Raw genomic sequence first — 12,006 nt, forward strand, 5'->3', positions numbered from 1 at the left:
TGTCTGCAAATTCAAGCCAGGAGTTCTACAAGGACAGGTGCTCTCCTGCTGTTTCTGGTGCTTTTTGTTTCTGGACAGTCTTTTGTCATTTCTGATTGCAAATCAGTCCTAAGCCATGAACCATAGAGGAGTATAAAACTAGAAGTCAGCCAAACTTTCAGATCTCTATAAAGGTTCCATTTGAGTTGTAAGTAATGATGTGTGGCATTTCTTAATACATGTGAGCTGTTATCATCCCTAGCACTCTGTGTTCATTGTGTGAGTAGAAACCTTCACAATTTCTTCCTGATGAGCACAGGTGCATGTGGCACATGTCTCACACTCTTATCCATCTATGGGTTGCTTTAGGGCATGTGTAACATTTTCAGCAGAAAATTGTGTAAAAACAGTTAGTAAATCAGAGGATCAGTAGAGCAACATGATGCAAAATAATGAGCTAGTGGGGCATGTGGTGAAGCAGAGCCAAACCTGGGGATGGTCTTGATGGCCTGTTTCCTTGGCCAATCGAGACTAGACACATTGCTCTGGAATGTGTATGTTAATGTCCACACAACACTTGACAGCTGTTTACATAGATAAGTGGTAGGTCTGATTATGGCTTCTGCATAGGGAGCCATTTGGAAAGTCCCACTCAGCCAGAACAAACCCCATCCAAGCCAAGTTTTTTCAGTGGCACACACATAGGAGAATATGCAGGGACCATTCCCTCTCTTTTATGTCTCCAGGATCAGGAAGGAGAAAGGGGCATGCCCAGCATACATAGTGTGCTTCTTGGGGTTTATGCTGGAGGTGTACTCCACCTAGGGCCCCTCCAGCAGGCATTCTGCCTCCCTCCCACTCTTAGGCCTTGTCTATACTACAGGGGAAATTCGATTTAATCTACGCAATTTGAGTTATGTAAATAGTGTAACTCAAATCGATGTAGCTTAGATCTACTTACCACGGGGTCCACACTAAGCGATGTTGCTCTCCTGTCGACTCCCGCTACTCTTCTCGATCCAGTGGAAGACAGGAGTCAACAGGAGAACAATCTGCAGTCGATTTAGCAAGTCTTCACTTGACCCGCTAAATCGACCGCCGATGCACCAGTTGCTACTCGTAGATCCCCCGGTAAGTGTAGGCAAGCCCTTAGTGCTGGCCATTTCTGAATGGGATTGAGACTTGTCGTGAGTGAGCTTCCATGAGTGTTGCCCATGCTGTACCTGTACTGGAATTTTAATATCATGGCTCACGACCATGATATTAATCAGGACCTTTTGATCCTGATTGATCAGGACCTTTCCTGGTCCTATTGATCAGGACCTTTCCTGATCACTGAATTCATCTTAATGAGAAGTTTTAAGGAGGAATAATGCTCATCTATTGAATGTTGGTTATGGATAAAATTTTAATGATATGGACAGGCCTCCGAAGGGATCTGCCATCACTAGATCACACCCATGCTCACAGGAGGAGACTGGGGACCCTGCAGCCAAAGCTGCTTCAAGCAATTTTAGCTCTTCCATGCTGTTCCTCTTCGATCCCACCAACCGCTGAGCCTGCCCTGCCATCTGAGGTAGAATCAGCATCAGACATTGGGGAGGCAGAGGAGCCTGCCAGCACAAGCAGAGCAGAACAGCATGTTGCCGATGAGAAATGTCAGCTTTTATTGCTACCTTCTTCCATGTCGACCGTCTGTGAGCAAACCTTCCAAAGAGCAATAAAAAAGTTTCCGATGTTGTTGCCCCACTAATAACATTTTCCAAGAGGGTAGTGAGTCCATCTTTAACCTCTGACTGCTGGCAGGTAGGTTTTGGTAACATTTCCAAAGGTCGCTGATTTAGTGGTCTGATTTACAAACAGGTTTGACACCATTTATGCTCTGAAAGTTACTGACATGTCCGAATTGTCTAAATCCCTGCTATTTATTGGCTTATCCCTAAACCCACTAATTTAGCTGAATTGTTTTTCCTAGCCATGTGCCATGTAAAATAGGTTTGGGTGGAGAGCAGTCAGATATTTAGTTTAGTCACTTCTTGCTATTACACCTTCCCATCCACCACCCAAAATGCATTTCAGAGAGGAAAGATGGCCCAGTGGGCTATAACTCTGGGAGACTGGGGTTCAAGTCCCTGCTATATCACTGAATTCCTTAGGCAAGTCACTTAATCTATTTGTGTCTCATTTTCTTATCTATGCAATGGAGATAATAGCACTGTCATACCTAATGGGGAGTTCTGAGGATAAATTCAGTAAATACTGTGAAGTGCTCAGATACTTTGGTGTTGGGGATACCTTTAGACACAGAAGTTGTCAGACACTACTACCCCTAACTTGAATGTACCTGAAAACAGGCAGGTACATATCATGACACTACTAATAGTCCCATAGTCCTGAAGACTTAAATATCTCTCTCTCTTACAGAAAGGAATATATCATTAATAATAATAATAATAAAAATATTTTATTATTGATATTTCTTATTATTAATGTTTATTTAATTATTATATTTTAATTTATTTTCAGTAACTCGGTATTAATTAATGGAATTCAGCCTGCAGCGCACAAAGTCCTCTGTAGGTGAAGTGGCATGTTTAGAGTTCAGGACGATAGTTGTTTTTAAACAAAAGCAGAGTGTTTCTTTTCTTTGAGCTATCACCAGCCTGGGCTGTATGTGTTCATGATAACAGAGGGAAATGCAATAAGACTCCTGGCAAGCAAGCACGTACTATTACTGTATTTTATTGAACACATACGTCTTGCTTTAGACACATCTATCTATCTCGATCTAGTGCTAGATAGATAAATGTGTCTAAAACAAGACCTGTTTTCATAGGGGACTTGTTATATAGCTATAAAAACATTAGATATATTGGTTTTGGTGTATTTCTTAAGGACTTCCTCATATAGAGGCTGTGGGGACTAGTGGGTTGAGCATTGCGTCAGCCTGGGAGTTCTAGAATCACAGAACTTAAAGGTAGAAAAAGTTTATGAGGTCATCTAGTCCACCTTCCTGCCTAGGCAGTATTCCATGTTGGAGATTTAACTAATATTTCTTCCAATCTTGTTTTAAATATACCAAGCAATTAGGCTGGGTAATAATCCCTTGGGAGATTATTACCCAGCCTAATAGATCTCACTGTTGGGAAGATTTTCCTGACACTCTTGTTAAATTTTCCCTTTCTTGATTTCATCTGAATACTAGTAGCACCCCTCCTCTGTGATAAATAATTCCTTACTTTGCTCAGTGCTTTCACCTTCTGGATTATTAACATGAACATGTCCCACCTCTACTGGAATTTATCCAAGCTTGACATCCTCGGTCTTTCCTCATAAGTCAATTCCTTATTTCTGTTGTTCCTTTCTGAACTCCTCCAGTTTGTCAGTAACTTTTGAGCAATGAGGTGCCCAAAACTGAACACAGTTGCAATGGAGCCAACCAGTACTTCCTTGTTCTTTGCGGTGATGCTTCTACAATAAACTTCAATCAGGTACAAAGTGGGGTACCTTATATTAGGCACAAACAATGAGTTTATTCCATATTCACAATGAGGAGACTTTCATTCATTAGTACTTCAGGGGGCATGTCTGATATTTCTGCATACTGTGCCAGCAGGAGACTGCTGTAGGTGATTGCTGTGGAATGGGTGAGTTTCTTTCAAAATGAGATTTCCTGATTTGAGAATTTATATAAGAACCTAAGACTTGCTATGAAGGATCCCAACATTAATCCAGCACATCCTGAATCTTGCCTCCAACAGTGGCCAATACCTATTGCTTCAGCCGGTAAAAAATCGCCATAATGTGCTTGGCCAGCTGAACAGTGCAGTACATAGGGGAGAGTTGGTTCCTGACCTCTTTGAACAATATTCTTACACCCTTTAGCATATGATCTTATTAAAGTTTGCATGTCTGCTGTACATATTGTCATTGGTCTAAAATCCATTCAGTATTTTTTTTAGATGAGAATAGACAATGTAAATAATTAGCAACTTTCTTCAAAAGCTCAGACTGTGGAGGACTTTTACTCAAACACTTGAAAACATTTCTGCAGAGTGCAGACACTTAATTCTGTCTGTATCACATTATCAGAAAGGATAAGAAAATTGCTACCAGGCCCATAATGAATAAGGAAAGGCTAGCTTCAAATTGCCACACTCTCCAAATAAGGGTTGAAGGAAAGGGCATTTGGAGGAAGAAAGGGCAAGATATTCTGCCAGATTTTTATCTGTAGCACCACTCTAAATTCAGGTCTCTCTGTTTCTGTTTTACCACACAGTATGATTTCATGGAACGTTTGGATGGGAAAGAGAAATGGAGTGTGGTGGAGTCCCCCCGGGAACGTCGAAGTATCCAGACACTGGTTCAGAATGAAGCTGTGTTTGTTCAATACTTGGATGTGGGTTTGTGGCACCTGGCATTTTACAATGATGGCAAGGACAAAGAAGTGGTCTCTTTCAATACAGTTATCTTAGGTATGTATGCCTGCATGCTGAGGATTTTTCCCTCTCTTTGCTTATCTTTATAAAGTGTGGAGGCCTTCTATCAGCTCTCTCTTTTTGTGCATATTTTGCTTTAATCCAGTAATATTTGATGTATGTTGAGTGTAGGTAGGAAAAGAGGGAAATCTTTCTAGGGGTGAGTTGTGGATGCTTTTGTGTTGCTTATATTGAAGGCCGAAATCTGTGATCCTGTTAATATTTAGCTGTCTTTGAACAAGAAAATGAATGAACCCAGAGGCTTTACAATGGCCATAATATCTTATAACTACAGATATTAGTAATAGTGGTGTATGGCTGTTCCTGCAAAGCTGCATTCTAATTGGCTGTTTGGAGATTTTCAGTGTTGTCACACCCAACTGTCAGCAGTTCATAGCTGAGACTTCATCATTGAAACACTCACTAAAACTTTACATGGGACTTAGGTGGTGTCACGGTTACAAGATAAGCTGTGCTTTAAATCCCTGTTAGTCCCCCTTGAAGACACCCCCACAGGTGATGGTTTTACTACCTTCCCCCCTCTCTGGGTGCAACCATACCACCTTTTGACGGGATTGGTGGGCTTCACCCTCTGTTTACCAGCCACGCTAACCTGACAGACCCAACTAGGTTTGGCACCTATAAGCCCTTTTCCTGTCAGGGCTGTGACAAGTGAAATGATTAAAGTGGTTGAAAAACAGCTACTAAAAAACGTTGCACCCAAAGTTATATAACACGCAGAGCAAAGGGTAAAGCCAGTAAAGGCCTATACAATATTTGGGCAAACTTTTTGGCCCGAGGGCCACATCAGGGTTGCAAAACTATGTGGAGGGCCAGGTAGGGAAGGCTGTGCCTCCCCAAACTGCCTGGCCCCCACCCCCTCCCAATTCCCCCCCCCTCAGAATCCCCGACCCATCCAATCCCCCCTGCTCCTTTTACCCTGACCGCCCCCTCCTGGGACCCCCGCCCCTCCGGGACCCCACCCCCTATCCAACCCCACCTTCTCCAAGTCCCCTGACTGCCCCGACCCCTGTCCACAGGCCCCCTGGGACTCCCACCCGCCTATCCAACCGCCTCCTGCTCCCTGACTGCCCCCCACCCCAAACCCTCGACCCATTCAACCCCCCCTGCTCCCTGTCCCCTGACTGCCCTTACCCTTATCCACACCCACACCCCTAAGAGGCCCCCCAGGACTCCCATGCCTATCCAGCCCCCCCTGCTCCCCGTTCCCTATGGATAGTAATTCCATGCTCTAATGAGAATATAACAGGAGAGATCTATTATCGAGCACCTGACCAGGACAATGATAGCGATGATGAAATGCTAAGGGAGATTAGAGAGGCTATCAAAATAAAAAACTCAATAATAGTGAGGGATTTCAGTTATCCCCACATTGACTGGGTACATGTCACCTCAGGACAAAATGCAGAGACAAAATTTCTCGATACTTTAAATGACTGCTTCCTGGAGCAGCTGGTACAGGAACCCACAACGGGAGAGGCAACTCTCGGTCTAGTCCTGAGTGGAGTGCAGGATCTGGTCCAAGAGGTAACTATAACAGGACCGCTTGAAAATAGTGACCATAATATAATAACATTTCACATTCCTGTGGTGGGAAGAACACCTCAACAGCCCAGCACTGTGGCGTTTAATTTCAGAAAAGGGAACTATGCAAAAATGAGGAGGTCAGTTAAACAGATATTAAAAGGTACAGTGACTAGAATGAAGTCACTGCAAGCTGCATGGACACTTTTTTCAAAGACAAACCATAATAGAGGCTCAACTTAAATGTATACCCCAAATTAAAAAACACAGTAAAAGAACTAAAAAAGAGCCACTGTGGCTTAACAACTATGTACAAGAAGCAGTGAGAGATAAAAGGGCATCTTTTAAAAAGTGGAAGTCAGATCCTAGTGAGGTAAATAGAAAGGAGCATAAACACTGCCAAATTAAATGTAAAAATGTAATAAGAAAAGCCAAAAAGGAGTTTGAAGAACAGCTAGCCAAAAACTCAGAAGGTAATAACAAAATGGTTTTTAAGTACTTCAGAAGCAGGAAGCCTGCTAAACAACCACTGGGGCCCTTGGAAGATCAAGATACAAAAGGAGCACTTAAAGATGATAAAGTCATCGCAGAGAAACTAAATGAATTCTTTGCTTCAGTTTTCACAGCTGAGGATGTTAGGGAGATTCCCAAACCTGAGCCATCTTTTGTAGGTGACAAATCTGAGGAATTGTCACAGATTGAAGTGTCACTAGAGGAGGTTTTGGAATTAATTGAGAAACTTAACAGTAACAAGTCACCGGGACCAGATGGCATTCACCCAAGAGTTCTGAAAGAACTCAAATGTGAAATTGCGGAACTATTAACTATGGTTTGTAACCTGTCGTTTTAAATCGGCTACTGTACCCTATGACTGGAAGATATCTAATGTAACACCAGTGTTTAAGAAGGGCTCTAGCAATTACAGACCGGTAAGTCTAACGTCAGTACCGGGCAAATTAGTTGAAACAATAGTAAAGAATAAAATTGTCAGACACATAGAAGAACATAAATTGTTGCACAAAAGTCAACATAGTTTCTGTAAAGGGAGATCGTGTCTTACTAATCTATTAGAGTTCTTTGAGGGGGTCAACAAACATGTGGACAAGGGGGATCCAGTGGCCATAGTGTACTTAGATTTCCAGAAAGCCTTTGACAAGGTCCCTCACCAAAGGCTCTTACATAAATTAAGTTGTCATGGGATAAGAGAGAAGATCCTTTCATGGGTTGAAAACCGGTTAAAAGACCGGGAACAAAGGGTAGGAATAAATGGTAAATTTTCAGAATGGAGAGGGGTAACTAGTGGTGTTCCCCAAGGGTCAATCCTATTCAACTTACTCATAAATGACCTGGAGAAAGGGGTAAACAGTGAGGTAGCAAAGTTTGCAGATGATACTAAACTGCTCAGGATAGTTAAGACCAAAGCAGGCTGTGAAGAACTTCAAAAAGATCTCACAAAACTCAGTGATTGGGCAACAAATGAAATTTAATGTGGATAAATGTAAAGTAATGCACATTGGAAAAAATAACCTCAACTATACATACAATATGATGAAGGCTAATTTAGCTACAACTAATCAGGAGAAAGATCTTGGAATCATCGTGGATAGTTCTCTGAAGACGTCCACACAGTTTGCAGCGGCAGTCAAAAAAGCAAATGGGATGTTAGGAATCATTAAAAAAGGGACAGAGAATAAGACGGAGAATATCTTATTGCCCTTATATAAATCCATGGTCCGCCCACATCTTGAATACTGCGTACAGATGTGGTCCCCTCATCTCAAAAAAGATATACTGGCATTAGAAAACGGCCAGAAAAGGGCAACTAAAATGATTAGAGGTTTGGAATGGGTCCCATATGAGGAGAGATTAAAGAGGCTAGGACTTTTCAGCTTGGAAAAGAGGAGATGAAGGGGGGATATGATAGAGGTATATAAAATCATGAGTGGTGTGGAGAAAGTCAATAAGGAAAAGTTATTTACTTGTTCCCATAATATAAGAACTAGGGGCTACCAAATGAAATTAATGGGTAGCAGGTTTAAAACAAATAAAAGGAAGCTCTTCTTCACTCAGTGCACAGTCAACCTGTGGAACTCCTTGCTTGAGGAGGTTGTGAAGGCTAGGACTATAACAGGGTTTAAAAGAGAAATGGATAAATTCATGGAGGTTAACTCCATTAATTGCTATTTGCCAGGATGAGTAAGGAATGGTGTCCCTAACCTCTGTTTTCAGAGGGTGGAGATGGATGGCAGGAGAGAGATCACTTGATTATTACCTGTTAGGTTCACTCCCTCTGGGGTACCTGGCATTGGCCACTGTCGGTAGACAGGATACTGGGCTGGATGGACCTTTGGTCTGACCCAGTATGGCCATTCTTATGTTCCCTGACCGCCCCGCCCAGAATCTCTGCCCCATCCAACCTCCCACTGCTCCCTGTCCCCGACTGCCCCCCAGGACCCTCTGCCCCTTATCCAACCGCCTGCCCCCGCTCCCCAACCCCTTACCATGCCGGAGCCAGCCACGCCGCCGCGCTGCCCGGCAAGAGCAGCAGGTCAGAGTGCTGGCAATGCAGTGAGCTGAGGCTGCGGGGGAGGGGGAACAGCAGGGGAGGGGCCGGGGGCTAGCTTCCCCGGCCGGGAGCTCAGGGGCCGGACAGGATGTGGCCCGCAGGCCATAGTTTACCCACCTCTGGCCTGTACGCATATCGCCCTTAATCTAAACCTTAACCTTTCCTTGCAAATTTTGGTAAATTCCATTCAGCCTGGTTACTTCCATCTCTGGGGAGGGGGAAAGAGCCTGCTTGCTGCAATTTCTATGTCCTCAGTGTGTGTCTGTCAGAGACTCCCCTCATGGCCATTGCTGAAAGCCCACTTATCCACCTTCCTGCCTAGCCTAGCATCTTCCAGATGTTCATAACCTCTTTACTCATAGGACTAGGCCTACACAAAGAAAACTGATTGGAGGCAGGCAGGGACATTCCCCAATTAATAGCTTCCCCCATTGTTTCCTTAAAGAGCCTTATCTTTGTCATTGTTTCATTTCTGTTTGTGTCACCCATAATAGCCTCCTTTGATTTAACTCCTCAAAGTCCAGCAAGGTAATATCAAGCAAGTAAACTATTATTTTTATAAATATATGATATTTATAAAAAATAATGCTCATAACTCCCTCTTTCTGCCTACTGATCACTAACACCCCAAAAGAAAGAGGAGGTGAAAGTATGTTGGCCAACTATCCTCTCACCACCCCCACCCCAAATATCTGAGAGTGGACCGTCCCCTAAAGGCATGAGGATGGAAGGCAGAGGGCCACTACCCTTTGCCCTGAGAATAAAATTATGATGAAAGCTTGATGCTTTATGAAGAGGTACACTCAAGGGCAGAGGGGATTCCATCTTAGTCAGGCAACTGAAAACCAAAACCAGGCCAAAGTCCCAAGTCTTTATCAAAAGATGTGTTGAAGTTGGTTGAAGTGCTAGGGGAACCTTGCTGAGTGTCACTGTCACAGCAACAACTGAAACCACAAGTGAGTTTCCCCTATTTAGTGAAAGATTTTCATAGCCTATGAGTTGCTCATTTCCTCTCTGCTGATTAAGGAATTAAGAAGCAGTGTTGCTGGTCTTTGTGAGTAGTCCAATTTGTGAGTCTCATGCAGGTCCTATTCAGCTAGGAGGAGGGGGATCACGATCCACAACCTAAAGGGAGACATTATAAAATGGTGAAAAATAGGGAAGACATTTTCATTGCTTGAAGGATCAATGCTAAAAAGACAGATGCACTATGGGCCTGATCCTCCTCTCAGGTATCATCCTGGTATAGTACACTGAAAACACTGGTAAAATCCACCAAATTTACTCAAGTGAGTCCTGATTAACACTGGTGTGAAAGGATAGTCCAGCCTTGAATCTTTAGTCTTAGGAGCAGTTATTTCTGGTAAGCTGCAGTGTGAGATATGAATAATCCACAAATGATTTTATAAGTGTCTGTGTGTTTGCACATGCATGCACACACCCACAAACAGACAGATAGTCCACGCATATATTGAGAGAGTTTTCTGCAACTCCAAATGGCATGTGAACTTTCTTGTACAGGTCCCTTACTGGTTTGGTATACTCCCCTGACCCATCTTGCAAACACTACTCCTTGAGATGTGATAAACTGCTTGTCTTAATGTTGCCAGGTCTGGACTACATCTTAGAAGAAGGTCAAAGGTAATAGGTCTAATAGTCATGTAGATATCTTGATAGAGCAATGATATTAATCGGACTGAAATGCAGAGAAAAGTACAGTATTTTATCCAGTTCAGAGGTTCTTCCACATATATCTATTATCAGAACTTTCACTAACAAGAGGCACTGAGAGAACTGAAAACCTCTTTGATATGAAACATGAGAGAGAATGTCAGGCAAGATGTCAGCCACAGACCACGCTAAATATGTGGACACAGGGAAAGTACTTTCATGCGCTGTGTAGCAAAAGAAACAAATCTTTCCATAATCAGGTGTCCTCTTCAGAAGACAACAAAATGGCATTTTTTTAAGAGTCACACATTTTGGCTTTTGTTTTCACCACTACCAAGAATACTATCCGGTGGCCTAGCTGATGGTTATTGGTTGAGTTTTATTTCACTTTATGGTCTGTTCAGTGTATCTGAATTCTTTACTGTGCTTCAGATTTGTTTTCTATTCAGAATCCTGAAGTGTGACATTAGCCTAGAAAGGAAATGTACATTCACAGAGTCATGTGAATTCTGACTCCCAAAGAGTCAATGTAGGTGTGACCTTGAGCAGGTTACTAGATCTCCCAGTATCTCAATTTCCCTATCTGTGAAATGAGGTTGATACTTACCTAAGTCAGGTGAAAACATTATAACTTCACGTACAATGATAGCACATAGAATCCAAACATATTTAGCAGATCAAGACTTTTAGAATGACATCTCACTAGGCATTCACACAACATATCATAATTATATGACAGTGGCGAATATGGGGGTGCCTTGGTGTCACAGTAAATATTTAGCATTTTTTAAAAAGTGACCTGTCATTATCAAGTTGAATGCAAAACTTGCACTGGGTATACATACAACACTAGCTTTCTTTCTGCAGCCAAGAACAGGAACAACTAATGTGTCTCTGATGTCTGTTTTTCAGATTCAGTGCAGGATTGTCCACGTAATTGTCATGGGAATGGCGAGTGTGTATCTGGAGTCTGTCACTGTTTTCCAGGATTCCATGGTGCTGATTGTGCTAAAGGTACCATTTACCCTATGTTAATTATTATTCTACAATTTGTGTTAGGCTTTGACATAGGAGTGGATCTCCAGAACAGGTTAGTTACATGGATTCTATTGAGATCCAAGAACTGGATTTTATATATATATAAAGGTGTGTGTATATATATACACAAACATACGCACACACAAACACACACACACCCTTTTATCTTCGCTCTGATGGAGTTAAAGCAGTTGGTCAAGTGAAAATAATGCTGCACTGCTGATGAGCTTGGATAAGCGTAGTTAGTTTCTGTGCCAAGATACGTAGGAAGGAAGAATTTAATAAAAGGAAATAGCTTCATTTCCAGTAAAATCAGCTGAATTACCATGAGTGCTTTCTGATAATCATTAATTTACCTGTAATAGACAACTGATGATCTTCTTTATTTGTACATTTTATATATTCTTTCTAGGCTAAGCATGTTTCTAATTCATAAAGGGTTTTTTTTAATCTTGTAATCTTTTTAAACTGTAATACTTACAGGACTTTCAGAGAATGAGAATGAGAGATTTATATTCAGGCAAGTATAAAAATATAAAAGGGAAGTATAAAAATAACCCTACCCTAGACACTTATTTCAGTGAATTAACACTATGAGATCCAGTGTCACAATTTCCAAAGCTAACCACAAATGTAAAGCACATCCATGTGTGGACGATATTGGGGTGTTGTGTAATAAATGCTTCTAGCCAAGTTGAGGTAGGTATTTTTGAGGGGTAGTGTTTCTGA

General features: G+C 42.1%; 1 protein-coding gene across 13 annotated transcripts in view; it reads left to right on the top strand.

Moving 5' to 3' along the window:
- The window catches only part of TENM2 (teneurin transmembrane protein 2), a 1,431,609-nt gene that overhangs the window by 1,276,406 nt on the left and 143,197 nt on the right, over positions 1-12,006 (top strand). For all 13 annotated transcript variants that reach the window (XM_074960653.1, XM_074960654.1, XM_074960659.1 and 10 more), the window contains 2 exons: positions 4,259-4,454; positions 11,152-11,253. In XM_074960653.1, coding sequence (XP_074816754.1) covers positions 4,259-4,454; positions 11,152-11,253 — 298 coding nt within the window. The remainder of the gene's footprint in view (positions 1-4,258; positions 4,455-11,151; positions 11,254-12,006) is intronic.

Source organism: Natator depressus, chromosome 8 (assembly GCF_965152275.1).
Source record: "Natator depressus isolate rNatDep1 chromosome 8, rNatDep2.hap1, whole genome shotgun sequence".
Lineage (NCBI taxonomy): Eukaryota > Metazoa > Chordata > Testudines > Cheloniidae > Natator > Natator depressus.